We start from the raw sequence: 27,851 nt of genomic DNA, 5'->3' as shown, positions 1-27,851 counted from the left end.
TGATATCTGCACTCTCTTTTCAACCTAACCTAACCTATTAATAAAATCCGAGTTTTGCAACAATCTCCTAGTTTTATAATTTTTAAATTTCTAGTATTTCAAAACGTTCGGATATCAATTTTTCATGAGAATAAATAACAAAGAGACTAATAAATGGTAGCAATTTGACTTTTATGTAATAGATACTCTCTACAATATGTTTCAATTATCAGATTTCTGGTCTTATGTAAGAAGAAATACGAAATTCTCAATAAATGCAAGTACCAAGTAACGGTTGACTTCGTCTCATCTGTATAATACATATTGAACGTCTAATTCCCTCACTCATAATCCCATGCAGTTTTCAATGTTACTTACCTTCAACATCTCGTGCTGGTGCCGAATACGTTGGCAGCTTTATGTACTGAGCAGGGGTATTGTGCAGGCATATCACGGGCAAATTGAAACTATCCACTAATTGCACCAATATTCGCGAACAATCCATGCTGATGTCAAAACGTGGAAAGGGTACATGTAATTGCAACGAAGTCAAGGCGAGACCACGTTTTGTCTCCCACACTATGAGGGTCTTGTCATCACTGCCCGACACAGCCGTTGAACCATCTGCCGACACCTTGACACCAATGACTGGAGCCAAATGGCCAGCCAAAGTATGAATCTCCTCTCCCGTATGCAAATCCCAAATAATCAGATTTGTGTCCTTTGACCCGGAAGTGACCTGTGTCTTATTTGTCACCGATACAGCTGCACAGGTCACAGCATCCGAATGGCCCACTAGTACTTGGGCCAATTTACCACCCGTAGCTTGCCACACCTTGAGGGACATATCACGTGAACCGGTTATTATGTACAAGCTATCGGCGGTGATGGTAAAGCAGGTTATCTCATCAGAATGGGAGACCGAATACTTCTCATCCTCTCGCGTTAGGGACCATATCTTTAGAGTGTTATCCCCATTGGTGGAGACGGCGAATTTCATATTGTTTGTGGCAGCCAAGAATTTGTAGGGCCCCTGTATGGTCTGCAACAGACTGCCACCATCAGCCATCCAGACATAGATGAGGCCATCGCGATCGGAGGACATAATGCGACGAGAATCCATTAGGACCACAACACTGCATATGGGCGCCACATGCCCCTTGAATGTATTGGCTATGGACCCACTGGCTAGGCTCCAAATATGAACCATGCGATCATCGGATCCTGTGGCCAAATATTCGCCATTTGGAGCAAACATCAAGCAGGTAATGGGAGCTGCATGCCCGTCGAATGTGGTCTGATATTCTGGGGTATTGATTTGCATTATGTGCACATGACGCCCGGAGGCGATTGCCACCAATTGAGAGTCTCGCGACACATCAAAGCACGTAATGGGCGGCAGCGTTGTTGAGGGCGATCTTTGTGTTTGGGCGGCACGCTTCAGCGAACGTTTGCGTTTCTGATTGTGCGAATAAGGATGGACATAGAGCTCCTCGTTGCGGAACGAATAGAAGGTGATCTTATTGCCACCCACCGTAATGAGAAAGTCATCGTTGTCCATGGCATAGAGGGCGGTAACTGGACCCGGATTGGGAGGCATCGATCGTATTAGACGACCCGAATGCATGTCATAGATAAGAGCGCGAGTATCTTCACAGCCCACCACGGCGCGTTGACTATCACGGCCTATGGTAATTGTGCGTATCTAATGAGATTTTGAAAGAAGGGGGTACATGAGAAATGGGTGTATATTAGAAATGTCATGATAAAATGGTTTCGTAATTTTGCTTACCCGGGATTTGTGACCTTTGAGTGTGTACAGTTCCTTGCCTGTTGCCAATGTCCTGACATACAAACCATTGTCATCACAATGAGCCAAAAGGAATACCTGCAAAGAAAATTATACGAAATTAACATTCGTGTCCATTGTAGCTTTAAGAAAGGAAGGAAGGGGAAGTTCTACACACTGGTGTGTATTATGTAAAATAAAAATTTAACAATTTTAGATAAAATGTTCTGGAATTTTTATACCCTCCACCATTGGAGGGGGTAGTAGGTAGAACTGGCAAAATATCGATAGCACTATCGATAGAAGTCAAATCGGGAGATCGGTTTACATGGGAGCTTTATCAGGTTATAGACTGAAGTCATGACAGAACACGGCATGCAAAATTTCAGCCAAACCGGACAAAAATTGCGGCTTCCAGGGGCTCAAGACGTCAATTTGGGAGATCGGTTTACATGGGACCTATATCAGGTTATAGACCGATTCGGACCGTACTTAACACAGTTGTTGGAAGTCAGCTAAATCGGGCAAAAATTGAGGCTTGTAAGGGCTCAAGAAGTCAAATCGGGATATCGGGTTATATATGAGCTATATCAGATTATAGGCTTATTTGGGCCATAATTGGCACAGTTATCGAAAGTCTTAACAGAACGCTTCGTGCAAAATTTCAGACAAATCGCACAAAATTCCGGGTTTCAGGGGCTCAAGACTTCAATTTGTCAAATCGGTTTATATGGGAGCTATATTAGGATACAGACCGATTTGAGCCGTACTTGGCGCAGTTGTTGGAAGTCATAACGGAACACCACGTGCAAAATTTCAGCCATATCGGGCAAAAATTGCGGCTTGTTAGGGCTCAAGAAGTAAAATCAGGAGATCGGTTTTTATGGGAACTATATCAGATTATAGACCGATTTGGACCATACTTGGCACAGTTATTGAAAGTTTTAACAAAACACTAAATGCAAAATCGCAGCCAAATAGGATAAAAATTGTGGCTTCCAAGGGCTCAAGAATTCAAATCGAGAGATCGGTTTATATGGTAGCTATATCAGGATATAGACCGATTTGAACCGTACTTGGCGGAAATCATAGCAGAAACCTACGTGAAAAATTTCAGCCACTTCGGACAAAAATTGCGGCTTCCAGGTGATCAAGAAGTCAAATCGGGAGATCATTTTATATGGAAGCTATATCTAAATATGAATCGATATGGCCTATTTGCAATCCCCAATGCCCTACATCAATATTAAGTGTCTGTACAAAATTTGAAGCGGATAGCTTTACGCGTTCGACCGCTATCGTGATTTCGACTGACGGACGGAAGGGCATGGCCAGATCCACTCAGAACGTCGAGACGATCAAGAATATATATTCTTAATGGGCCCTTAGACGAATATTTCGAGGTGTTACAAACCAACCACCATCCTATGGTGGTTGGTAGAAAAAAGAAAATGTTAGTCTGAAGTTCCATACCACTAACAAAATCCCAAATTGATCTCCATTCGGTTCAAGTCTGGCATTATGTTTCCAACTTAATGCCGGTGTTTGCTAGATTTGGAAGCTGGTGAAGTACAAAGGAAATGCTTCAGCGTCTCATCATCTTCCCCGCATGCCCTTCACATACTATCACTTGCCGCAACGATTTTACATAAGTGAGCTCGTAGTCCTATGTGACCCTTTATGATACCAATATCTACACTGACCTCCTTCTTGCTTCCTTTCAGTAATAGCCTCGTCTTCTCACAATCGGTATCCCCCCATAGGATTTTCGCCGTCCTACCGACTATTTCGCTGTTCCACAATGTTGCATGCACATTCGTCGCCCACTCCTTTAACTCGGACAGCGTCTACCCAAAAGGCTTCGGGTTAACCAAATTTATTGATGACAGTCCTCTGGCCATCACCGCCAAATCGTCTGCCCTTTCATTCCCCCTTACTCCGTTATGGCCCGGCACCCAAACGATGCGGATTTTGCCATCTTCAGAGAGGGCATTAATCTCCTTCTTACACTGCAAGACTACTCGTGATGTTACCGTCCTGGTTGTGATTGCTCTTATGGCAATTTTACTGTCGGTAGAGACGTTCACACTCGACGTCCTCGCGTTAGTATCACACCACCTCACGCATTCTGTGATCGCCCGGATCTCCGCCTGTAGGACTATATTATGGTCAGTCAGCCTAAACAGATCTCAGTGTCTCGGTTATTAATGTAGACCCCCAGGCCCACTCTGTCCTCTAACTTTGATCCATTCGTGTAACACGATCTTCCAGATGGGTTCGGTTAACCCATGATTGTGCCGCTGGGAGCCGTGCCTCGCACTCGACCTCAAGGTTCATTTCAGGTATCCGATCGGAAACCTCTTTCTTACTTTCAGGTTGCCTCACACTTAATCTGTATGTCAATGGGTAGGATATATAGAATGGTCTCCAGTGCCCTAGTGGGTGTGGTCCTCATTGTTCCGCCTTTGCCTGTTGTATGGTCCTTATGTTGCACTTTTTCTCCATAGCAGTCCACCAAACTACTGAGGCGTGAGTAAGTATTGGTCTAATCACGCTACTGTAGATTCAGTGGACTATCCTCGTATTCAGGCCCCATTTCAAGCCTACGGCCCGTCTACATAGTGCCCAACATCTGTGAGCCTTACTAGTACGCACTTGAATGTGGCACTTCCAATTCAGATTCCTGTCCAAGATCACACCTAAGTATTTGACCTTGTCAGATATCACATTACATTGGCCCACCTTCCTCTTCCTCGTGAACAGGCATGTTTTGGTTTCATATTTCGAGAATCGGTTAACAAATGACCATTTTGTTGCATTATGACTGCAAATCGGACGAACATATATATGGGAGCTACAGGGTGGCTGATGAATATTGCTACAATGATGAATATTGCTACATTTTTTTTTCGGTGTATGGAATACATTTTTCTTTTATTCATGTTAAATTAAATTATTAAATTAATTATTAAATTATTATTAATTAAATTAATTAATTAATTAATTAAATTAATTATTAAATTATTATTATTAAATAGAAAAAAAGTTATTACATTTTTTTTTGGTAGCGGCTTTCATCAGCCACCCTGTATATCCATATCTGAACCGAATTTTTCCAATTTCAAAAGGCTTTGTCTCTAGGCAGAAAAACATGCCTGTACCAAATTTTAAGACGATCGGATGAAAACTGCGACCTGTACTTTGTATACAAATTAACATGGACAGATGGACGGACATAGCTAAATCGAATCAGAAAGTGATTCTGAGTCAATTGGTTTACTTATCAATGGGTCTATTTCGCTTCCTTCTAGGTGTTACAAACAAATGCACTAACTTATAATACCATGTACCACAGTAGTGTTGTAGGATATAAACAAGTAAGAGCGTGCTAAGTTCGGCCGGGCCGAATCTTATATACCCTCCACCATGGATCGCATCTGTCGTGTTCTTTGCGCAGTATCTCTTTTTAGGCAAACAAAGAATAATGAATATGGACGAGAGGAGGAGGTGGAGCTATATATATAAGTTATAGTCCGATTCGGGGCTCAAGAAGCAAAATCGTTAGATCTGTTTATATGGGAGCTGTGTCAAGCTATAAATGGATTCAGACCATATTGCACACGTATGTTGAAGGCCATGGGACGGGAGAAGCCGTTGTACAAAATCTGTGCCAAATTGGATGAGAATTGCGCCCTCTAGAGGCTCAAGAAGTCAAGACCCAAGATCGGTAAGTATGGCAGCTATATCAGGGTATGGACTGATTTGGACCATACTACTCACAGTTATTGGAAGTGATATCAAAACACTATGTGCAAAATTTCAGTCAAATTGGATGAGAATTGCGCCCTCGGTTTATATGGCAGCTATATCAGGTTATGGACCGATTTGAACCATGCTTCGCACAGTTGTTGGAAGTGGTATCAAAACACTATGCGCAAAATTTCAGTTAAATTGGATGAGAATTGCGCCCTCTAGAGGCTCAAGAATTTAACACCGAAGATCGGTTTATATAGCAGCTATATCAGGTTATGGACCGATTTGAACCGTAGTGTAATATCATAACACTACGTGCAAAATTTCAGTCAAATTGGATGAGAATTGCGCCCTCTAGAGGCTCAAGAAGTCAAGACCCAAGATCGGTTTATGTGGCAGCTATATCAAAATATGGGTCGATTTGGCCCATTTACAATCCGATCTTGGGTCTTGACTTCTTAAGCCTCTAGAGGGCGCAATTCTCATCCAATTTGACTAAAATTTTGCGCATAGTGTTTTGATATCTCTTCCAACAACTGTGCGAAGTATGGTCCCAATCGGTCCATAACCAGATATAGCTGCCATAGAAACCGATCTTGGATCTCGACTTCTTGAGCCTCTAGAGCGCAATTCTCATCCGATTTGGAACAAATTTTGTACAACGGCTCCTCCCATGACCTTCAACATACGTGTGCAATATGGTCAGAATCGATCTATAGCTTAACACAGATACCATATAAACCGATCTCCTGATTTCGCTTCTTGAGTCCCGGACTATAACTTGATATAGCTGCTCCTCCGTCCTTATTGATTATACTTTGTTTGCCTAAAAACAGATACTGCGCAAAGAACTCGACAGATGCGACCATGGTGGAGGGTATATAAAATTCGATCCGGTCGAACTTAGCACGTTCTTATTTGTTTTTTTTTTGTTCAAATTTTTCAATAACCCTTTTAAAACAGCAGGTTTTGTTTGCTAAAATAGCAGAACGAAATGTTTGCTAAAACAGCAGCACTTTGTTTGCTGAAACGGCAGTAATGTCTGTTTTAGCAAAAATGTTTAAAAAATTTCGTTGAGTGTGCGGATCGCTACAGATCGAACTGTGTACAGATATGGCTGCCTTATGGGCCGATCTGCCTTAATGGTCACAGAAAATGTCTTTGATGGGGGTCTGACTGAAATTTTTCTGTCCCTCATCAAATCATCCATTACGTTAGTATCTCAAAGTTGACCGAGGGTTTACATATAACTTCAGACAACTTCACATTGTGTTTAAGCAGTGGTGGTTGTAAATAGCTAAATTTAGAATCTCCTTCATTTTCTCACCTCTGAATGTATTGGCCGCTTCAAATATTATCATAAAATTGCGTGCTTATAGTCAATATTTCGACATTAAAAAGTGGCCAAAAGGAAGCAAAAGAAATAAGACTATCGTTTCCTGTATCCGTTGAAAGGTTTTTTGTAAATGTGTGTATGTGTATGTGTGTATGTGTATGTGTGTATGTGTATGTGTGTCGGTACGTTTCATAGCTCAGCCACGTTGAGGCATAAATGTTACCATAAAATAGTTGCCCTTATTGCGGCATAAAATTACAGTAACATAAAATGGAATATCATAAGCTGTGTGGCTTTGTGTTCGCCTTTTTGCTTATTGGCTTCCCGCTTTCCTAATGTTTCCTTCAAAAAAGAAAATTCGCTTCTTTAGCTGAATGGACGGAAGGAATATGATTGTGCTGCTTTCACTCGCTCTCTGGCTCTCACTTTCTGAATTCCAAATTTTTTTTTTTATAAATGTGTCTAGATGGTCGATAATATTTGCCGCCAAGGACTTAATACACTTGCAGGGAATACAAGTCCATGCTCTGTAAAACTAAAACTGGAAAATTCAACACTTAGCTGGAAGAAGCACATTTTATTTTCTTGGAAAGGGGGATTTTTTTTTGTGTTTGACTGTATGGGGCCTCTCAGCCCCATATTTGGAGGGGCTAACGTGCCAAGGCTTTCGTTAATATTTGATGACTACAAATGTATTGAATTTTACTTTTGAGAACAAATTACAAGTCAATTTAAAATAATTGCGTCTATAAATGAACTTAAATTGCCGTGTAAATTGTTTTTACGCCATCTTCGCCCCTCTTGCGTACTCCCTTTCCAATGATATAATCACTTTTCCCCCTTGCATGGCAATGGTGAGAGTGTGAGCAATGACAATGACATCGCTGGGTGATTGGTGGGTGTTGACAATTGTTGTGAGATCCTCCCCGGGCATTTATATGGATGGTGTTTTCAGCAGATGGTCATGGAAATGGCAACACAGATGCTGATATGGCTGATGTTGAGTTTGTGATAAATTTTGATGTAGTGTGTCTGTCGTACTTGGAGCATAATGATTTTATAATTGTTTTGTGGCCCCCCAGGGTAAAATCGGCTGAGATGTTCACACATTCTCCCATACACACACACACACACATTCGTTGTTTGATGTATGCCTAGCCAAATCCTTGTAAATGTTTATAACGCCTTGACTGGCTTGGTTCAGTGCTTGTTATTGATATCTTTAGCCGAGAATTTTTATGGCCACCGATTAATTATTTGTATATTTTCTTTGTGCTATCCTTCAAAGAAATCTTCCTGTTGCTCAGTCCTTTTTTTTTTTTGGGGATATTCTATTAAATTACATGCGTTCGCAAATGTTTCGACTTGATTTAATAAATTATTTTGATTATGCTTAATTTTCTCTTGGAATATTTTCAATTGTGTTTTATCCTCTAGCTGTAAGATGGTAGGCTGAAAGGACTTTTGAAGTGAAGATGTGCATATGAGTGGATACGATGGTAAAGCATGAAGCCAACATTTAACATCAACAAGTAAGAGCGTGCAAAGTTCGGCCAGGCCGAATCTTATATACCCTCCACCATGGATCGCATCTGTCGAGTTCTTTGCGCAGTATCGCTTTTTAGGCAAACAAAGAATAATTAATATGGACGGAGGAGGAGGTGGAGCTTTGTCAAGTTATAGTCCGATCAGGGGCTCAAGAAGCAAAATCGGGAGATCTGTTTATATGGGAGCTGTGTTAAGCTATAGATCGATTCAGACCATGGGAGAAGCCGTTGAACAAAATCTGTGCCAAATCGGTTGAGAATTGCGCTCCACAGAGGTTCAAGAACTCAAGATCCCAGATCGGTTTATATGGCAGCTATATCAGGTTATAAACCGATTTGGACCATACTTCGCATAGCTGTTGGAAGTGATATCAAAACACTATTTGCAAAATTTCAGTCAAATCGGAGAAGAATTCCGCCTTCTAAAAGCTCAAGAAGTCAAGACCCAAGATCGGTTTATATGGCAGCTATATCAGATTATGGACCGATTTGAATCATACTTAGCACAGTTGTTGGAAATGATACCCAAACAACATGTGCAAAATTACAGCCAAATCGTATAACAATTGCGCTACCTAAAAGCTTAAGAAATCAAGACCCCAGATCGGTTAATATGGCAGCTATATCAGATTATGAATCGATTTCAACCATACTAAGCACATTTGTTGGAAATGATACAAAAGCACCAAGTGCAAAATTTCAGTCAAATCGGGTGAGAATTACGCCCTCTAGAAGCTCAAGAAGTCAAGACCCATGCTCGGATTATATGGCAATTATATCAGGTTATGTACCGATTTGAACCATACTTAGCGCAGTTATTGAACGTGATACCAAAACACCACGTTCAAAATTTCAGTCAAATCGGATAAAAAGTGCGCCCTCTAGAACCTCAAAGTCAAAACATGGACCGATTTGGCCCATTTACAATCCCAACCGACCTACACTAATAAAAAGTATTTGTGCAAAATTTCAAGCGGCTAGCTTTACTACTTCGAAAGTTAGCGTGCTTTCGACAGACAGACGGACGGACAGACGGACAGACAGACGGACGGACATGGCTACATCAACTTAAAATGTCATGACCATCAAGAATGTTTATACTTTATGGAGTCTCAGACAAATATTTCGAGTAGTTACAAACAGAATGACGAAATTAGTATACCCCCATCCTATGGTGGAGGGGATGAAAATGAAACTTAAACCTGTACAATTATCTCCGAGATTTTTTTTGAAAATTAAGGTACAGGCGAGAACGGGCAAACAATGAGGAGGTCTTAACTCTACATTGCAATCAAGAATAAAGAAAATCGGTTTAGCACTTAATGATACTCATACAGAACATACAAACAAATATACATGCAAAGGAGCTAAATAGTTATGTGGAAATTCGGAATAGAAGCGAAAAATACATAGAAGCTCAGCCGGCAACTAAAATTATTTTCTTCAACCAGACTTCAATTATGTTTTCCTCATTCATAAGATTCCTTTTCATTCATGAGACCTTATTGCAATTTCAGGTAATGTTGCTGGATGAGTTCACCACAGCTACTGCCCTCTACCAATCGAAATCAACGCCATGGCAGCCGGTTTTACGTACTGGATTGATCCGATGGATTCCTTCAACGGCAAGGGCAGGCCCTTAAGTGTACAGCACACTGCTACAACAACAGTGATCAATTCAAATGCAAAATTTGGAAAACACAAATTATCCTGCAAACATCCCAGAAATAGAAACTTGTCTTATATAATTGAGAGCTGCGCCATCCCCCTCGGATTCGAACCCAAATGCTCAGCTCCGAATGTGCGACAATGAGGCCAAGAAACTTTAAATATCATCTACTCATTTTTTCAATATTTTATCCATTGCATTATTTGCCTTTCTTAACTCATTTACACTTAGACTTGGGAGCGTATGGGTAACATTAACATTGAGAAATAATATCACTTATGCGTGCTGGGGAACCAAATAGGAACAGAGAGCATCTATCAAAAAACTAAATAATTCCGGGGTGTTTATAAACCGGTTTTTATAAAATAGACCTTTGGCGATTTTAGTCATAGAGAAACTGGTTAATGCAGAATATATTTTCTTAATAAAAGTAAACTGTTTTAAAAATTAAAGACACTGGGTTTAGTGGAAAGTCGATCTGCATTCCAGGTGGAAGTTTTGTAAACGGCATTGAGTAAGGTTTTATTGTAAAAATAAAAAAGTATTTAATTATTGTACAGATTCGTGGATATGCTGTTCCGAAAACAAGAAATAAATCTCTTTAAAAAAATCAAAGAAGCCAAAGTTTAAGTGAAGTCTTATAATGATAAAATGTTAAAAATTTAAACACTGCAATAATTTTTTTTGTCAAATAATTTAGTTGTAAGAAGATTGATTATAACTTTTATTAACAGAACAAATTTAAATTAGTCAAATGCTTGGTATTATCAAACGAACATTTAAAAATCGAATTAATTGCTAAAAAATAATTTTGAAAATTTTTTGCCCATGAACATTCCATTAAGGAATAGGGGCAAACTTCCTACATATCAATGAGTGCAGTCCGATTGAAGTTTAAGCTCAATGATAAGGGGCCTCCTTTTCACAGCCGAGTTCAAACAGCGTGCCGCAGCGCGACACTTCTTTTGAGGAGAAGTTTTTACATGGCATAGTACCTCACAAATGTCGCCAGCATTAAGAGGGGATAACCACCGCTGAAAATTTTATTATGGTCTCGCCAAGATTTGAGTCCAGGCGTTCAGCGTCATAAGCGGACATGCTAACCTCTGCGCTACGGTTAAAATTACAAAGCCAATTCTTAAAACTCCTATACTGGTTTTCTACTGTAACCGTTGAGTGGAGCGGATGTGTTTTCGTTTCTCTGCTCGAAGAAATATTTCCGTACCTCGGAATAAGTACCTATTAAGAACTAGTAAGGAAGGGCAAAAGTCGGAAGGTGCCGACTGTATAATACCCTACACCTACCCTATAAGTACAATGTGGGAGCTATTACCAATTCTGAACCAATTTTGATGGACCTCGGCGATCAAATATATGTCAAACAGTAATAACTACGGTTGACAATTGACAACATTTTTGCAAATGACCCAAAATCTGACGAACATATATATGGGAGCTATATCTAATTCTGAACCGATTTTAAGCAAACTTCTCAGATAATGTGGTAGTCGTCGAGGAAAGCGTGGTGCAAAATTTTGGGATATCTGGCGATATACATATATGACAGCTATATCTAAATCTAAGACGATTTCTATGAAATTCGCCAGTAATATCGAGAGTCATAAGAAAATCCTTCCTGCCAAATTTCGAGAGAATCTGTTAACAAAAGATCATTTTATTGCAACATTACTGCGAATAGGACGAACATGTATATGGGAGCTATATCTAAAACTGAACCGATTTCGAGCAAACTTCTTAGATACTGTCACAGTCGTCGAAGAAAGTGTTGTACGAAGTTTAGGGAAGATTGGTCAATAAATGCGCTTACAGTGGCTCTAGAAGTAAAAATCCGGCAATATATATATGAGAGCTATATCTAAATTTCAACCGATTTCGAGCAAACTTCTCAGATACTGTCACAGTCGTCGAAGAAATTGTTGTACGAAGTTTTGGGAAGATTGGTCAATAAATGCGCTTGCAGTGGCTCTAAAAGTAAAAAACGGGCAATATGTATATATGAGAGCTATATCTAAATCTAAACCGATTTCCATGAAATTCACCAGTAATGTCGAGAGTCAAGAGTCAAATCCTTCCTAACAAATTTCAAAAGAATCGGTTAACAAATGACCATTTTATTGCATTATTACTGCAAATCGGACGAATATATACATGGGAGCTATATCCAAATCTGAACCGATTTCTTTGATATTAACCAGTAATATCGAGAGTCATAAGAAAATCCTTCCTGCCAAATTTCGAGAGAATCGGTTAACAAATTACCTTTTTATTGAAGTATTACTGCAAATCGGACGAACATATATATGAGAGCTATATCCAAATCTGAACCGATTTTTTCTAATTTCAATAGGCTTCGTCTCTAGACCGAAAAACATGCCCATACCAAATTTGAAGACGATCGGATGAAAACTGCGACCTGTCCTTTGTACACAAATTAACATGGACAGACGGACAGACAGACAGACGGATATATTGTAGCTAAATCGAATCAGAAAGTGATTATGAGTCGATCGGTATACTTATCAATGGGTCCATCTCTCTCCCTTCTGGGTGTTACAAACTAATTCACTAAGTTATAATACCCTGTACCACAGTAGTGGTGTGGGGTATAAAAATCGTAAAGCCTTTCAGGAGTAGGCTCATAATGGACTCCAATGACCGAACAGCTGCGGTGATGGCATCAGACCGTATTGGTCTTGGCGCCAGTAATCGAGTGTAATGTTTCCAGCGCACAACCAGTCGTCAGACTAATTGAGCAGGAAGAGACAGATAACCAGAGGGATGCACAGTTCATTCCCAGCCTTTAAGTAAAGGTGGTGTGTCGGATTGAGCATAAGATTCACACAGCGACAATGTCAATGGAACAGTCATCGCAGACGAATTGAGAGATGAGGAAGGAGGGATGATGGCAAAGGTGAGCGAGGGATTCACTAAGCTCACAAGAAGATCGCGAAAACAATCCGCGGCACGACAAAGGAGACAGAGAAGTATGCACCGGCACCGCAATCATGCGAAAAGGCAGGATGCTGGAAGGGATGGAACTGACATTCCACTCACTTCTACGGAAGCTGGGAAGAGAATCATATCTCCCGAATCAGCATTTTTCCCCCCAATGGACATTCCACTAAGGCACGGGGGCAAACTTCTCATTTATCAATGAGTGCAGTTCTAGCCTACTTTTTATAGCCGAGTCCAAAAGGCGTGCTGCTGTGCGACACCTCTTTGGAGGGAAGGTTTTACATGGCATAGTACCTCGCAAATTTTGCCAGCTTTAGGAGGGGATAACCACCGCTGAAAAATTTGCTGATGTTCCTGTCAGGTTTAGAACCCAGGCGTTTAGCATTATAGGCGGACTTGCTGCGCTACGGTGACCCCCAAAAGAGCATGCAAAGCTAATTGCAAATTTGCCCATTAAAATTCCATTAGGGAACTGTGGTAAACTTCTTACAAATCAATGAGTGCTGTCCGATTCAATGTTAAGCTCAATAATAAGGGACGTCCATTTTAAAGACGAGTCTGAACCGCAGAGCGACACCTCTTTGTGGCAAAGTACCTCACATTACATGGCAAAGTAACTCACAAAAGACGCCAGCATTAGGAGGGGATAACCACCGCTGAAAATTTTTCTGTTGCTCCTGCCAGGATTCGAACCCAGGCGTTCAGCGTCAAAGCTGGACATGTTTACCACTGCGTTATGGTGGTCTACTCCAAAAGAGCATAATATTGTTAAAATGCTGAAAAAGAGCTCCCCGCTTTCAAGTTCAGAGTCTGGAGTCCAGACAGTGTCCTACGGGGGAAGACAAAGACGGACCAGGAGCGAAGGAATCGCGCACGGCCCCTGAGTCTTCATGGAGGACTGTGACTTCCGAAAGGACAATACAGTCATCGCGGAGGCCACAACAGAGTTGAGTTTTCTTATGCAGTCATAAGTGTCGGCATTGCAATTTGTTGGACTGCTGGAGAAAAAGGGCAACGTTAGGATAATACAACAGGTTCAGAGAACATGTTTTTGACATAGGCGGGGCGATGGGGACCACGCTCAATAGAGCACTGGAGACTATTCTGGATATTCGACCTATTGACATACAGTGTAAGTGTGAGGCAGTCATTGCTGTTGAGACTTAAGGCGATGGAAGAATGGTTAAAGGATTATACCATCGTGGTATAATCGAGGCGAGGATCCGATCGGATAGCTGAGATGACACTTGAGGTCGAGTACGAGACCCTGCTGCCGCATGCACAGTGTTGAATTGACGGATTTCTGGTTTTGCCATTTGGGAGATCATGCTATACAGATGGATTAAAGCTAGAGGACAGAGTGGGTCAGGGGGCCTCCAAGGACATACAAATTAATGTGAGACAGCCATAGCGGCTTTGAGACTAAAGGCGATGGGAGAATGGATAAAGGATTATACCATCGTGGTATAATCGAGGCGAGGTTACTGCTGCCAGAGGCACAGTCTTAGAATGACGGAACTCTGGCATTGCTATGTGGGAGATCATGCTGTACAGACGGATCAATGCCAGTTGATAGAGTAAGTCTGGGGGTCTTCATTGAGAACCCAAGGACTGAGATCTGTTTTCGACAGCCTGATTTGCAGGCACAGATCTGGGCGATGACGTAATGCGTGAGGTGGTGTTATGTTCACGCGAGGACGTCGAGTGTGAACATTTTTACGGGCAGTAAACTGGCCATCAGGGCAATAAAATCCAGGACGGTAAGGACACCAACAGTCTTGGAGTGTAAGAAGGAGATCAAAGCCTTCTGTGAGGATGGCACAATCCGCATCGTTTGGGTGCCAGGTCATAGCGGAGTAAGGAGGGAATGAAAGAGCAAAAACGATTTGGCAGTGAAGGCCAGAGGTCTGCCTTAAATAAACTTAGTTAACCCAAAGGCTTTCGCGTTAAAGCAGTCGGAGTTAAGGGCGTAGTCGAAGAATGCGCATGCAACATTGTGGATCAGCGAAATAGTCGGTAGTTCGGCGAAAATCCTATGGGGGGATTCAGATCGTGAGAAAACGAGGCTATTACTGAAAGGAAGTAAGAAGGAGGTCAGTATAGCTATTGGTATCATAACGGGACGCATAGGACTATGAGTAAAATCTGTGCGGCAGGTGTAGGGCAGCAAGCATGTGTAGGGCATACAGGGAAGATGTTGAGACGTTGGAGCATTTCCTTTGTCATTGCCCGGCTTTTGCGTCTAACAGTTACCGGCACTTAGGTGCAGACTCAATACCAGACATGAACCAACTTAGGGGAGTGATATTGAAAACAATTAAGAATTTTGTAACACCTGTAACATAGCGAAACTGTGGGTAGTAGGGCGAAAATCCTATAGGGTGATCCGGATGGTGAGAAGACAAGGCTATTACTGAAAGGAAGTAAGAAGTAGGTCAGTATAGCTTTTGGTATCATAACGGAACACTTAGGGCTACGAGCTCACTTATCCAAAATCAGAGCTGCAAATGATAGCAAATGTAGGGCATGTAGGGAAGATGATAAGATGTTGGAGCATTTCTTATATCATTGCCCGGCTTTCGCGGCTTACAAACACCGGTTCTTAGGTGGGACATAGTACCAGATATCAATCAACTGCGGAGCGCGGTATGGAAAACAATTAAGGACTTTGAAAATATCACGGAATTCCTAATTAAGATTTTTTTAGAGGTTACTTTTTAGTCTTTAGAGCGCACAGCAAGCCAATTACTGGTTTAGGTATATGTCCATAGTGGCATGGGGCGGATTAATATCCGAACCCTCCTTTCCACCTTACCTTACATAACCTACACTAGTTTTAAAAAATCTAATGAACATTTAAACATTGCTTTAAAATTCTTTGAGTTTCACTATTTTCACTATTTATTTGTTGGCAAACTTTCACTGAACTGTGTTGTGTTATCAAAATGTTTCACCACAGTTAACAAATTGCTAATTAAAGTTTAAACCAAGAACCGTAAACTATTCGCCTAGTTGCTTATTTTAACATCTTTGCTGTCTTTTTGTTTTTGAAAATGAAGGCTTGTTTGACTTGGCCGCTTTTATTTAAGTAAAAAGTTCTGCAAGCAAACAGAAACTGCAGACGAAAGGACAAAAAGTCCTTCAAGCAGAAACCTTGACAACATTAACCATAACACAAAGAGAAGGAAAAAAAAGAAAATGGGGAAACAACGAGCAAATAAACTGCATGATGCCAGCAAGGTAAAGGAGAAATTTGAACGAGAGAGAGAGCGAGGAAAGGGGAAGTCATCGCTCTACGGTGAAAAGAAATTTATTCAAAACAATTTTTCCTTCATTTTTGTACCCACCATAGAAAAATGGGGGTGCATTTATTTTGTCATTGCCTTTGCAGCACAATGAAATAATCACATCCGACCCTACAAGGTATATCTAGCTTGTCGTGAAATCTAAGACGATCTGGCTATGTCGGCCTGGTCGCTCGTCCGTCTGTCTATTGAAATCATGCTTCAGTCTTTAAACTGAAGTTATTGGGTTAAAACTTTGCACATATTCTCCTTTTGTCCATAGGCAGCTTAAGTTCGAGTTTGTCTTATTATAGCCGCCATATAGACCGATCTCACGATTTAGGGTCTAAGGATCAAAAAAGCCGTATTTATATCACGATTTCGCTGAAATTTGGACCTTCGCTATTCGTAGCGTAAATAAAATTTAAAATCGAGCATCCGTCCATCTTTTTCGACAAAGTGCCCAACATATGTGAGCCTTCTCAGTACGTTCCTGAATGGGAAACTTCCAATTTAGTTTCCTATCCAAGATCACACCTAAGTATTTAACCTTGCCAGGTATCGAAATCGTCTTATTGAGGTAACGTGGTGCGTCAAATTGGGCCAGATTCGTCTTTCTCGTGAAAAGGCAGCTTTCAGTCTTCTCTGGATTAACATTGAGACCTCTGGGTCTAGCCCAGTCATATGCCATATGCAAGACCTTTTCGGCCCTTCTGCATAGCTAATTCGGATCCTTACCGCTAAGAAGTATTATAACATCGTCTGCGTAGCAGACGGGTTTAAATCCCTCCTCAGTCAGCATCCGTAATAGGTCATTTATTGCGGTCACCCAAAATAGTGGCGATAAAATGCCTCCCTGTGGCATGCCCTGTGCAAACTTCTCCCTTATATTTATGTCATGGGACCCACAGTTTATCCACCTGTTCCTTAGCATATGGTTTATCTAGACTCTAAGGACCCGATCCACCCGGTACTGATCTAAGGATTGGATCAATGTGTCGGTCCGCACATTGTTAATCGCCCCCTCGATGTCAATGCAAACCGCCAATGTGCACATCTTGGCATCGAAGGACTCTTCTATTTTATGCACAACCTCGTGCAAGGCAATCTTCACCGACCTTCCCTTGACAAAGATATGCTGTTTGTATTTGAGCAGTTCGTTGGATGGCCTACTCTTTGTCATGGTATTCACAATGCGTTCCATGGTTTTGAGTAGAAAGGACGTAAGGCTTATAGGTCTGTAGGCCTTTGGTGTCGCATAACTTGCCTTGCTGGACTACCACCCCTGCCTCCTGCCAGACTTTCGGAGTATATGCAAGTATAAGGCACGCTGTGAAAATACAGGCCATATGGGAGCCAGATAGTTGGCTTCCTTCTGTAGTAACGCCGGAAATATTCCATCAGGTCCGTGTGACTTAAATGGTTCCAAGCTCCTCAAGGTTTTCTTTATCATAAATTCTGTAATGATTACCCTTCGATCAAAATCATTATTCCAAAATTCCGGTACCTTAGTGAGTCCCGTCGCATCCTGTGGAAAATGCGTTTTCATCAAAACCTCAACATGTCCTCCTTTGTCTCTGCTCTCACTCCCATGTCGTCTACTATCGATTCAAATTGGACATGAGTTTTTGAGAGAAACTTTTTCATCTTGGCGGCGTCATTAGCGCTATCGACCTGTTCGCAGAAAAGCTTCTTGGAGGCACTTTTCCGCTCTGGTAATCTTAGTGTATTCGTTGAGCCAGTAAACTTCCGCTTTTTATATCCTCCACCATAGAATGGGGGTATACTAATTTCGTCTTTCTGTTTGTAACACCTCGAAATATGCGTCTAAGACCCCATAAGGTATATTTATTCTTGGTCGTCATGACATTTTAAGTCGATCAAGCCATGTCCGTCCGTCTGTTCGTACGTCTATCCGTCCGTCCGTCTGTCTGTCGAAAGCACGCAAACTTTCGAAGGAGTAAAGCTAGGCGATGGAAATTTTGCACAAATACTTTCTATTAGTGTAGGTCAGTTGGGATTGTAAATGGGCCAAATCGGTCCATGTTTTGATATAGCTGCCATATAAACCGATATTGGGTCTTGACTTCTTGAGCCTCTAAAGGGCGCAATTCTCGTCCGATTTGACAGAAATTTTGCAAATTTGGGTCTTGACGTCTTCAGCTTTTAGAGGGCGCACTTCTTATCCGATTTGGCTGTAATTTTGCACGTGGTGTTTTGGTATCGCTTCTAGCAACTGTGCTAATAATAATTCAAATCGGTCTAAAACCTGGTATAGCTGCCACATAAACCGATCTTAGGTCTTGACTTCTTGAGCTTCTAGAGGGCGCAATTCTTATCAGATTTGGCTGAAATTTTGAATGAGGTGTTTTGATATGACTTCCAACAACTATGCTAAGTATGATGCAAATCGGTACATAACCTTATATAGCTGCCATATAAACAGATCTTGGATCTTGATTTCTTGAGCCTCTAGAGGGCGCAATTCTCATCCGGCTTCTCCCATGACCTTTAACATACGTGTCCAATATTGTCTGAATCGATCTATAGCTTGATACAGCTCCCATATAAACCCATTTCCCAATTTGCTTCTTATACAAATGGACTGAAATATACGTATGGACTGAAATTCTTATACGAATGGACTGAAATATAATACAACGATTTCTACAATGTTCACCATTCATTTATGTTCCGAATCGGACTATTACTTGATATAGCTCCAATAGCACAACAGTTCTTATTCAATATTCTTTGTTTGCCTAAAAAGAGATACCGCGCATAGAACTCGACAGATGCGATCCATTGTGAAGGGTATATAAGATTCGGCTGGGCCGAACTTAGCACGCTCTTACTTGTTCATTTTAGCGGCGAAATTTACCACTCAAAGGATTTTCTTATGACTCCCGGCATTGCTATAGAATTTCATAGAAATCGGTTCATTTTCAGATATAGCACTCATATACACCGATTTTCACTTGTGAGGCCTTTACTACCGCATTAATCAACCGATCTTCGGAAACAATTTCTTCTATCACTTTCACAATATGTCCAGATTTCGTTCGAAGTTCTCCTCTTCAAATTTACGTAAATTTTAGTTTTGACGACTTGCCCTGCATACCCAATCTGATGTAGGGTATCAAAAGATCGACTTCGTCCGACTTTAGCCCGTCCTTACTTGTTTACTACGATTTGTTGCCGTTTGTATTTTTTCAGCACAAACAAAACAGTACCCATATTTCTTTTGCATGTAGATACGTGAAACAGATAAGGAAAGCCTTGAGCAATAAAAGGCTTTTTCCATTTTAAAGGGAAATACATACATATTTCTCTATATAAACGCATGCATACACATGAGGAAACATATTGAATAACTCAACAAATGTCAACGTTGAAATATGTGTGTTAGTGTAATACACACAAACATAGGCACACTATTGTGGAATATTGTGATATGCCTACACAAGTAAAGTTATGCTTAATATTTAGCTACAAACAGGCTAAACACACATGCATATTGAGCACAACTTAGTAACATTTTAAAATTAACTCAAACACTTCACCATGAACTGCGTTGGCAAAATTTTTTGATAAACTGCATCCAGTGACTGGCAATCACTTAGACAATGTAACTCCCAGAGATATCTTTGTAGACCGGCACAAAGGACAAGTGAACTTTTCAGCCATATCGTTAAGAGATTTGCGAGAGCCGTATTAGGGCTTGGAATGCAAGAATATGGTCTCCAGAGACTTAATGGCTAAATGACTGACTGAGAAGATATTTAACAGTGAGTGGGTTTTTCAAAATGCCGTCCTCTAGACCACAACACCATACGGCATCAATCCCATGGCAGCCGGTTGTACGCACCGGATTGACCCGATGAAACCCTCATCGGCAAGGGCTGCCGCCTCAGTGTACGTGTTTGTCGCCCTCCAAACTTCGACGGGTTGTCTCCTCAGTTCTCATGTGAACCACCTCCATTAGCAGACAAATATCCTACCAGTGCGAAGACATAACTTCATGCTGCCTAAGCAATACCTTTTGGGCTGTTATCGCAGAGACCATCCAAATCATCATCTTGTTGTTAGATATCCACCGCCCAGAAGCCTTATTGTAGATCTATATGATCTAGATCCTCAGAACCTTTACATCAAGCGGTATATCAAACAGGTCTAGACAACATTCATGCAGACATGGTAGTAGATGCGGTAAATGGCTACCGGGTGAATGTAGTCCTTGGAGAACGACCGCCTCCCTCCACCTGAAGAGATTGACCTCCCCGGCAAACCAGAGTAGTTCTGGCGCAATTATGTTCCGGCAGATGCAGCCGCCTCAATTCCTACAGAGCAAGGATTGATGCCGTCGTGCAAAATGTATGTCCCGATTGTAACCAGGGACCGTACGACTCAGACCCAGACCTATGTGGACGCACCCCATCTTATAGATCATATATCCTATGATTGGAGAATTAAGTCCCCATCCCATCGCGTACAAGAGACTTTCCAGAGTACAGAGTGAGAGATCAAAGTATGATTGTCATCAATGATGCTTCAAACAATTTAAACTAGATATTCAAAGTGTCACAAATCCTATAAATGATACAAAAGAAACCATGCGAACAAGGAAAAACATTCTTTTCGTCGGCTACAAAGCTTGCAAAATTGATACGACTTAGCCAAATAAATCTAGCTGAAAATTTTTTCGTATTTAAAAATAAGTCCGTTTTTGAGAGAAAGTTTCTTCCATATAAAACTTTTCTAAAAAGTGGTTTCTGGAGTCTGCTAAAAAAGTAAATCCCTTATCCTTGTATGCTGGAAAGTGTTCCTAGAAATTTGTATTAAAAATGTTTACCAGTGTTTCTTCTCTAGACATGGACCATGCATTCTCTCATATAGAAATGTAGACCTTCGATATATGTTAGAAGGCTATTGTCTGTTGTAGTTAAGATGTCGTAGATGTATCTTCCATAGAGTTGCAGAATTTGAGCTAGGAATTGTTCTGAGCCTTTTCAGTTCGTCATTTCATAATCTTAACTCAGCAATTCTTCCTTAGGCCAATCATGGCCCAAGGAAGAGGAATATTTCGAACAGTATTTTAACCACTCTTATTCTCCCCGATAGCCAGGTTGATAGCGCGCTCGCATTACCGGTGCGGAGATGATGGGTTCGATTCCCACTAGAAGTCTGGTCTATCGCTACTGTGGTATCACAATTGACTGAAGTACTCTAAGTGAGTTTGTTAAGAAAATTGACTGCCACTCTACCCTAACATAACCCGAGTGGTAATGATATTGTCATGATGAAAATGCAAATTTTGACTATTAACATTACACTAAGGAACAGGGGCAAACTTCTCGCATATCAATGAGTGCAGTCCGATTCAAGTTTAAGCTCAATGATAAAGGGCCTCCTTTTTATAGCCGAGTCCGAACGGCGTGCCGCAGTCCTACACCTCTTTGGAGAGAAGTTTTACATGGCATAGTACCTCACAAATGTTGCCAGCATTAGGAGAGGAAAATCACCGCTAAACTTTTTTTCTGATGATCTCCCCAGGATTCGAACCCAGGCGTTCAGCGTCATAGGCTGACATGCTAACCTCTGCGCTACGGTGGCCTCCTTGTCACGATGCAAGGGCGTAAGTGTTGAGCCTAGGTTTAATGCATTCATTTAGGAGACACACTGCTTTCCGGTGCCAAACGAAAAATTATGCAAAGCCAAACAAACATGAATGCAAACATTATTCGAAATAGCTCTGTATGTGGTCAATGGTCCGGTATAGGAAATTCACCCGAACCTATGGGTTCGACGGGGATACAATATCTGCAGGTCCCAACGTCATATGAAACAATACACCAAAATACTTAGTCAACAACCAACAACACAGTGATAAGACAAGATAATATCGACTTATCCACTACGATGTTACTTGCGATGGGATCTCGTGAGTTGGGATCACCCAGTTTTATGAAATGGATGAAGAGGATATCCAAATGGTATCCTCGGTCTCGAGTGAAACCTCAACACCTCATTTTCTCCTTATTTTTCTCGCATCGCGTTGCAGAAACGGAAGGAGGGCTATAAACGCTCGCTACGATATCTAAAGGAGTTGGAAGGTCTAGAACCACCCACTTAAAGGATACTTGTAGTGGTACGTATGCCTGGTATGCCCCTGCCTCATCGGACAACACTAATACAAATGCAAACGTAAATTTTACTACCGGAACCGCTACAAACGCTTCACACGAAAGTCACATTGTGAATGAAAGGTCCTTACGCCCGGCAGAAAGGAGCATAACCGCAAGGCTGAGACCTTTTATAGAATCTGCTGTCAAGGTCAAGAGAAGTCAGAAGAATGTACTGCAAGAGGCAGCTCGGGTCAAGAAATTGAATAGCTTGTCATTATTGCCCGAACTGGAAGTGGATATCCTGGGCAGCAGCAATCCCGAGGACCGGTTATCCACTGAGAGATGAATGATGATTGAGGAGTGGATTATCTGAGCTCTACTGGCAGCCAGCGAAAAGGGGGAGATTACACCGATGGCGAATTTGATGGCGCCAAATGACAACAATGTGTTTTTTTTTTTTGGTGTTTTTACTAAAAAATTTCTGTGAGTGCATGTACAAACAGTCCGAAGATAACAACTCCCCGTGATATATGGTTCGGGCCTTGGTCGGATGGTGCGAGGCTAAGGCATACGAGCTTGTACTTGGTTGCGACACCAACGCAAGGACACAAAGGATACAAACGAAAGGACATTTTTTGATTATATTTTATCCACGAACTTGGTTATCTACAACAAGGAAACCACTCTAAGGTTCAACAACCGGATTAGTGAACAGGTTATAGACATAACGCTTGCATTGACTAGTGACTCGGTTGCAGTCTCAGGCTGGAAAGCATCCAGCAAGTACTCCATTTCGGATCACTACATGTTGAGCACGGGAGAGGAGAAAGGAAGTCGTATAGGTATCCTAGGAAGACAAACTGGGATAGTTTCAGGTAACATATGTGGAAGCTTGGGTCCCCTGGAGGACCTATAGTGAACTGAAGTCCGTAGTGATTCTTGTTACCGAGAACCTGAATGAGGCCTGCTGGAGGGCACGTCCGGAATGGGTAACGGCCGCATAAAACGAAAAAATCATGGTGGACCCCGGAGCTAAAGGTACTAAGACGAAGAGGCAGAACAAGGCAGAGAGACGAATATCGTTAGGCCCTGGATAGGTTCCAGAAGGAGATGAGGAGAGCGTAGAGGTGTTTCTGGATGATATTCTGCAGAGAATAAGAGGGCAATTGTGAAGCTTCTAGACTGCGAAAGGGCTCTTCAAGGATCCTAGCAGGTCAAGCTATCAGAGGAGAGAAGGCGCAACTCACATCGAGAGCAACCAGGAGACGGCAAAACTACTGATGGAGACACATTTTCCAGGCACCCAGGAAGGGGACGACCATCAGTAATACCCTCTAGGGCTGAAGGAGGATCTCAAGCATGATTTTGTCGACGAGAAGCGATTCGCACCTTCGGCCAGACCACACGGGATCATCCCAGCAATGCTGCAAGAGTTCTTTGCGGTCACTCTGCCATGGCTGGAACGGATTTTCAGGGCGAGCCTGGCATTGTCCAACACACCAAGAGCATGTATAGAGGTCAGGGTGGTATTTTTCCACGGAAAAAATAAACCACAGCGGAAAAATCAGGCGGGAAAAATAAACCACAGAACTGCTAGGGATTATAGGCCAGTCATCGGTTTTACTCAAGGATGACTTTGTCGACGAAGAGAAGATTCGCACATTCGGCCAGACCAAACGGGATCATCCCAGCACTGCTGCAAGAGTTCCTCGGGGTCACTCTGAAGGCCTGAAGGCAAGCGAGAGAGTGGCACCAGAGAATTATAGTGGGACACAAACTAACTTTAAGGGGGAATGCGGTTAATGGAGATGACCCTACCTGCGGTATGAGTTTCAAATGTCTCTTCAGCAGAACGAGTACATGATGGCGGCCTTCTTGGAGGTAGGGACTATAGTCGCCGTCCTGGACCGCACAGGGTATGAAGGGTATAAGAATGCTTCGCTGCAGAATTATTAATGTGGACTTGGGAAAAAGTGTGGTCAGAAGGGCGATCATATAGAACATTGCGAAAAACGAAGTCCTATTGGATCTCAAGATGTCGTTTAACTGATCGCATATGCAGAAGACGTCGTCCTATTGAATCGAAGCAGATTTCGGTGGCGATCAGCGAGGATTAGAATGAGTAGGATATGATCGAACACCCAATCGGCCCATGTGCGGGTCAACAGGGGCAAATGGGGCTTTCCATATTAGCCAGGCGGTTCTTCTCCGATCTCGCTGAACTCGTCGTCCGTTTACATTTTCTTCTTTTTATATCTTCCACCATAGGATGGGGGTATACTAATTTCGTTATTCTGTTTGTAACTCCTCGAAATATTCGTCTAAGACCCCATAAAGTGCATATATTCTTGATCGTCATGACATTTTAAGTCGATTTAGTCATGTCCGTCCGTCTGTCTGCCGAAAGAACGCGAACTTTCGAAGAAGTAAAGCAAGGCGCATGAAATTTTGCACAAATACTTCTTATTCGTGTAAGTCTGTTGGGATTGTAAATGGGCTATATCGGTCCATCTTTTGGTATAGCTGCCATATAAACCGATCTGGGGTCTAGACTTCTTGAGCCTCTAGAGGGCGCAATTCTCATCTGAAACTTTGCACGAAATGTTTTGTTATGGCTTTCAACAACTGTGCGGAGTATGGTTGAAATCGGTCCATTACCTGATATAGCTGCCATATAAACCAATCTTGGGTCTTGACTTCTTGAGTCACTAGAGGCACAATTCTTATCCGATTTGGCTGAAATTTAGCACGATGTGTTTTATTATGACTTCCAACAACTGCGTTGAGTATGGTTGAAATCGGTCCATAACCGGATATAGTTGCAATTTAAATCGATCTGGGATCATGACTTCTTGAGCCTTCAGAGGGCGTAATTATTATCCGATTAAGCTGAAATTTTGTTCAATGTCTTCTCTCATGACCTTTAACTTACGTGTCGAATATGGTATGAATCGGTTTATAGCCTAATATAGCTCCCCTATAAACCGATCTCCCTATTTTACTTCTTCAGCCCCTAAAGTTTCTTTTATCCTTTGTTTGCCTTAAAAGAGATACCGGGAAAACAGCTCGACAAATGCGATCCATGGTGGAGGGTTTCGGCCCGGCCGAACTTAGTACGCTTTTACTTGTTTTTGTTTTTAATTTGTTTTAGTTTTCGTAGTTTTATTTGTTGTTGTTTATTTTTTTTTTTGTAAACATTTTTTTTAATTTGTTATTACTTGATTTTAGGTGCAATTTTCATTGCCTAAAATCATCTTCTGCAGCAAAAGGAAGAGAGAATCAACATTGCGTCACCTTCATTTTTGTTTGCCAAATATCAACAATCCTACACATACACGTACATATTCTCATTGGCATACCGTCGCACATTCTTTTCATAGCATTCGACACAATAGCCCATAAGCACCCACATTCACAAATCCTCATCAAACAGTTTGAATGTGACCATTTGCCATAGCCTACTATGATTCAAGAGATTAGAACAGAAGAGTCCATTGAAACTAAGCATAGAGATAGACAAAACAATCGGGTCAGTGTCATTTGCAGATTATATGGCATAGCCAGGCAAAAACGATGGCCAGAAGAAGTATCAACAACCAATGATATCTGGTCAGCTAGCAACTGTGCTTTCATAGCAACTATGAGTGCTTGTTTCTGTTTGTCGTTGCACTTGTGTAGTAGTGTATGGGGAAAATGTTTATCTTCTCAGCTATTAAGCAAGTGTTGGAAATTCGCATTGCATTTGTAACAAACAGAATAGAGGAAATGAAAATGAAACATTCAAGCCAACGGATTTGGTCTTGGTCAAAAATTTGTATACGCTACACCACTACTGTGAGATATGGAGTATTATAACTTGCATTGTGTAGTTGCTTCTAACACCCATAAGTGAGAATGTCCTAAAATCAAAGTAAGGGCAAACATCGATCGCCTTGGTGGACCAAAGAACTGATTGGTCTTAGAGAGGATTGCAGAAAATACTTCAATAAGAGGTAAGACTCAAGAGCACCACAGGGCTGGGGCATCTATAAGGCTGAAATAAAGAAAATCCTGCATAGAATTCAGAAGGTCTGTGAAAAATATATCCTGGACTCTAGGCTACTGAAAACAATTGCTTATACAACTACTACGGAAGGATACATTCAGAAGTCAGAGCACAACTGTCTGTTACAGAATTTTTCAATCCCATGGCAGCCGGTTGTGCGCACCGGATTGACCCGATGGCACCCTCATTGGCAAGGGCTGTCGTCTCGTTTTACGTGTTCGTCTTTTTCGTCATGGGAGAGGCACATCCCGGAGTGCCTTCGACGCACGCTTCTGGTCCGTCCAGGGATTGAAAAGAACCCCGGATCCTGGTTCTGTTCGGTCCAGGAGTTTCGCTAGACAGGATAATGAAATTCACATCCAACATTTTGGAAAGGACAATAAAGGAAACTCTTGACCTAAACATCTGCAAGAAAGTCATTGGGAGAAGTTGGGGTTCAAACTAAGTTTCCATTCACATGCTGTAAATTGCATTTCTTAGGCCTATAACGTTGTATAGCATTGTGGTCTGGTGGACGGCTCTTGGAAAGTCCATCTACGGTTCAATATTCAGTCAGAACACAATAATGGGTTGTTTCTGTATCGCAGTTGCATTTATGACGATACTATCTGATGCACTGAATTTAATGCTGGACATAGTGGATAGACAAATGTTTGCGAAGAGCACTTGGTTGCCATAGACATAATACTCCACTTTGGTGTATCCACTGCTGGTTTAAGCTTGCTGTGGAGGTTACAAATATTGGTTTGCAAAAATATTTATACGGGTTTAGGGATATATGGAGTTTTTTTCAATATCTCAATTTTTAAAAAATTGAAATATTGAGCTGAAATTTGGCACAGATGCGTCATTTTGATGCACGCCGGTTATGTTCTTGAACGGGCCAAATCGGAACATATGTGGATATAGCTGCCATATAGACCGATCTGCCCATAAAAACTATCATCCTTTATTTTTCATCCGATTTTGATGAAATTTGAAGCGGTGAGTAGTTAAAGGCTTCCCCACAACTGACACAAATATGGTTCAGATCGGATTATATTTAGATATAGCTGCCATATATACCGATCTGCCGATTAGGGGTCTGAAGCCCATAAAAGCTATATTTATTACCCGATGCCACTGAAGTTTGCAACAGTCGGTTATTTTAAGCCTCCCGACATCTGACCTAAATATGGATTAGATCGGTCCATATTTGGATATAGCTGCCATATAGGCCGATTTTCCGATAAAGGGTCCAATGTCCATAAAAGCTTTATTTATTACCCGATTTCGCTGAAATTTGAGTTAGTTGTTTAAGGCCTACCGACATCTGACCCAAATATGGTTCAGATCGGACTAAATTTAG

The 27,851-nt window shown here is 41.6% G+C and overlaps 1 protein-coding gene across 10 annotated transcripts in view; it reads right to left on the bottom strand.

Annotated features, from left to right (window-relative positions):
- The window catches only part of LOC106085440 (protein qui-1), a 470,324-nt gene that overhangs the window by 18,967 nt on the left and 423,506 nt on the right, over window positions 1-27,851 (bottom strand). For all 10 annotated transcript variants that reach the window (XM_059370582.1, XM_059370587.1, XM_059370589.1 and 7 more), the window contains 2 exons: window positions 1,772-1,867; window positions 358-1,684 (listed from right to left, as the gene is read on the bottom strand). In XM_059370582.1, the coding sequence (XP_059226565.1) occupies window positions 358-1,684; window positions 1,772-1,867 (1,423 nt within the window). The remainder of the gene's footprint in view (window positions 1-357; window positions 1,685-1,771; window positions 1,868-27,851) is intronic.

This window comes from Stomoxys calcitrans, chromosome 5 (assembly GCF_963082655.1).
Source record: "Stomoxys calcitrans chromosome 5, idStoCalc2.1, whole genome shotgun sequence".
Taxonomy (NCBI): Eukaryota; Metazoa; Arthropoda; class Insecta; order Diptera; family Muscidae; genus Stomoxys; species Stomoxys calcitrans.
The sequence above is the reverse complement of the archived record's forward strand: the minus strand, read 5'-3'. Positions and strand labels throughout refer to the sequence as shown.